At 54.6% G+C, this 3,920-nt stretch overlaps 1 protein-coding gene across 1 annotated transcript in view; it reads right to left on the reverse strand.

Annotated features, from left to right (window-relative positions):
* Positions 1–2,326: 2,326 nt before the first annotated feature.
* The window catches only part of NCS1 (neuronal calcium sensor 1), a 5,938-nt gene continuing 4,344 nt past the window's right edge, over positions 2,327–3,920 (reverse strand). Inside the window, exon 8 of the mRNA XM_009998990.1 lies at positions 2,327–2,370. Coding sequence (XP_009997292.1) covers positions 2,327–2,370 — 44 coding nt within the window. The remainder of the gene's footprint in view (positions 2,371–3,920) is intronic.

A 3,920-nucleotide genomic window follows, 5' to 3' on the forward strand; every position in this document is an offset into this window, starting at 1 on the left:
ACCCAGAGACCCCCAGGATTAGTGCAGCCTCCCAGCAGCCCTGCCTGCCCAGGAGGAGCAGTGGCTCTGGGATGGGGGTCCCACAGCCCCCTGATCCAACTGGGAAGTGGTGTCCTGATGGCACAGACACCCACTCCTGCAGAGTCAGGCAAGATGTAGCTGGCACCCAGCACAAATGGGGTCTGGGGTCCCCCCTAAGCAAACACCCCTTCCATGAACCCGGCGGGGAGTTAATGACTAATCACTGCTGGGGTTAATTACAAATCACAGAGATGAAAGGGCTGCTCTGGAGGAAAAACTCACTTTGCTTCTCTCTCTCGGGTCCTGGTTCATGCTGTGATGAGAGGGTGGATGGGGGAGAATCTGTCCCCAGAGCCTTCTCCCACATCCTTGCTCCTGGGGGGAACCAGCTCAGCCCCAGCCCCAGAGCCCCAGGAAAGACAGTTACAAAGCAGCAACAGGCAGCACAAGGACAGAAAAATGGAAAGAAAGGAAAGTACAGACACGGCATTTTAATGGGGCAACACCAAGAGGGACAGATGAGAGGGGTGGGGGGACACGGGGGGGCAGGACCCTCACCTCTGCCTGGCTGTGCCTGGGGCCCCCTCCCCACGGCCAGGCCTGGCTTCAGGACAGACAGGCACCAGGAACCCGAGTACAAACGGAAACAAATCACGTCTTGTGGGCTGTTTGCTTTTAATAGTGACCAGGTGTAAAAAGAAGACTGAAATGGATCACTGGGTGATGTCACCTCTGCCCCAGCGCTCCCTGCCCTGCTCCTGCTGCTCTGCCCGTGCCTGATGGTCAGTGGGTCCTGCCAAACCTGCCTGGTCACAGCCAGGAGCTGCATCCAGCACTCACGTTCCCCCAGGGAACAGGCAGCAGATAGCTCTCCAAGAGGGGGCACAGCTCACCCAGGCCATTTTTCTGATGGGGAAACGGAGGCACAAGGAAGTTAAGGCCAACGTTTCCAAGCATGGGATGCTTCAAGCCTGGTTTTCAGTGGTACCAAGAAGCTGCCGATCCTGGTGATGTTCTGGAGGAGGTGGGGGTCCTTGGTGCTCCCCAAAGGGAGGCTCAAAGCATCCAAGCCAGGGTCCCACAGACAGGGGGAATGTTGGGGCCAAAATGATGTGCTGGGGGACACTGAGCGTGCCAAGAGCAGCACAGACTCCGTGTTGGGAGCCAGGACAAGAGCCAGCCCCAGTGTTGCAGGAGGGGCCTCTGCCTGGGAAAACTCACTTGTGCCTCCAAACCAACAGGGTCCTCACAAGGCAGCACAGAGCTTTTGAAAAAGCAAAGAACTTTGCTCTTGTTTTGTTTTGTTTTGTTTTTTCCTAATGTGCAAATATTTCAGAAGGGATGAGGGAGGACAAGGCATTGGGCTCCATCCCTCAGCCTGGCAGCAGGAGGTTGCAGCCAGCAATGGCAGCACCAGCCTGGTGGACACTGCAGTTTGGTCCTTCTGAGATCTGAAGCTCTCCCAAGACAATGCTGGTCCCACATCCTACCTGTGACAGGGGCCACACAGCCCAGGGGCTCCAGTGAGACACTGATGAGCTCTGATGGAAACCAATCTTTTGCAGGACATGACAGTTCGGAGCCTGATTGAAAGCATTGACCTTTTTTTTTGTTTTGTTTTGTTTTTTCCTAATGTGCAAATATTTCAGAAGGGATGAGGGAGGACAAGGCATTGGGCTCCATCCCTCAGCCTGGCAGCAGGAGGTTGCAGCCAGCAATGGCAGCACCAGCCTGGTGGACACTGCAGTTTGGTCCTTCTGAGATCTGAAGCTCTCCCAAGACAATGCTGGTCCCACATCCTACCTGTGACAGGGGCCACACAGCCCAGGGGCTCCAGTGAGACACTGATGAGCTCTGATGGAGCTCCAAGCATGACAGGTCCTCAAAAAATTCAAAGCCTTCAATGGAAAAGAGTGAGAGCAAACAAGGTTTGCCTTCACTTGGGAATCATGTCAAATATTGCAGGGTCCATAACTGATCAGCAGAGGCAATTACAGCAGCATCATATTCATTGGGAATATTGATTGGCACTGGGAAGGGACAGTCTGGCAGACAAGCATTAGAGAAGTTGGAGGCACTGCAAAGATCTACCCAAGAGAGTTGCATTTTGGCCACAAAGCATCAAGGAAAAGGAGTCTCCAGGGGGAATGAGCAAGGTGACACCCTCCAGGAGCCCCCAGCAATGAACCACAGGCACCCCCAGGGGCAGGAACTGCAGAAGAGGCAGAAATATTGCACGTGTACATGAGCTGGATCTCCTTGGGGATGGGGAAGGACAGTTTTTTGTGGGCATCAGAAAGTGCCATCAGCACGTATCTCCAGAACTGGAGGAGTCACATGGCAAAAGACAAGCATCACTTGGCCAGAGTCTGTCCCTGCCACATGGGGAGGATTCAGACCCCACTGGGGCACTGTCTTGTCTCCAGCATCCTGGGACACCCGTGAGAACATTCTCCACATCCAGACGTCACCTCCCAGTGCCCTGGGGATGGTCCCCACAGCCAACAGCTGTGAGGACTGGCTGGGCTCAGCCACTGGAGCTGCTGGCATCCAGGTGGAGAGCAGGGAGAAAAGGTGATGCCACGTCAGCCACCCTGGAGATGATGGAGGGATGAGCCCCAGAGCGGTGGGAGAGCAGCATCAGTGCCACCAGGACAAGAGCAAACCATGCTGGAGCAGGAGGGGTTTGTACTCTGGCTGGGATTTGGGGTCCCATGGGCACCCCACTGTACTGCTGAGGAGGTGCCAATCTTTCCTGCCCCGGGACAGGGGCCAAGGTGGGTGGAAATGAAGCCGTGGAGCACCCACATCACACCTGTCCTCCAGGCAACTGCATCCCATGGTGTGTGTCCTGGTGGGACCCAGCTTGGGCACCTCGTGGTGGTGGGTGACAGAGAGGCCACACCAACCCCACTAGCAGCTGGGGGGGGCATTTCCAAGCCCAACACTTGGGTGTCTCCAGGGGTGTTTGCCCAGCCCTTCACCTCCCCCAGGGCAGGCTCTGCTTTGGGACAGTGCCTGGGGTTTACAGCAAAACCTCCCACATGCTAAACAAGGAGGAAGGGGATAAGGAGCCACCCCAGGCTGCCACATCAGCCCAGCTGGGATGGGGGGACAGAACAAACCGTCCCCACAGGCATCCCCACTGGCACATGGGGGGGCACAGCCACCTCCTGGGGCTGCAAAGAGACCTTCCCACCACTTGCAAAAGGTGTAGCAGCACAGGAATCTGCCTGAGAGCAAAACTTGACTGTTGGCTCCATTAATACTTTTTCATGCACTGAAAAAATGAAACAAACAAAAAAAAGAAGTAAAAAGGCAATGAGGATGTTCTGGTGCCCGGAGGTCTCCTCACCCTGCCCAGCTGAGGGATGGAGAGGGCTTGGACTGCTTGGAGCCTGGGCTGAGCAAGTCCTAGCTGAGCTTGCAAAGGGGAGGGTGAAGAGAAAAATGCAGGAAACAGGGAAAAGGGAAGAGGAGAAGAAGCTACAGCATCCCCTTCCAAACAGCAGCCAGCCCGTGGAGCTTGGGATACAGGGGGGTAGGAGGAGAGGGGGGGAAGGCAGATTTTTGGCTTCATTGTTATTGCAGGCTCCAGGTGCCCCACAGTTGTGTACGAGCATGTAAACCTTACAGATCATCACTGGGTGGTTGGACACACACACACACAAGAGACTCAACACGGCAGCAACATTTACAAGGAATAAATAAGGGTCTCGATCGTCCCGACAGGCATGTAAAAACAAAAAAAAAAGCCTCACTTTTGTCCACCAAAGGGGGAAAAAAAGAAAAAGCACAATACTGTCTCACCAAAAAAAAAAATAATAATAAAATAATATATATTACTAGTGAGCCAGGCAGGGCTGCCAGTGCCACCAGGACTGTGTTCCCAATCGCCG

Source organism: Chaetura pelagica, unplaced genomic scaffold (genome assembly GCF_000747805.2).
Source record: "Chaetura pelagica isolate M959 unplaced genomic scaffold, ChaPel_1.0 scaffold405, whole genome shotgun sequence".
NCBI lineage: Eukaryota > Metazoa > Chordata > Aves > Apodiformes > Apodidae > Chaetura > Chaetura pelagica.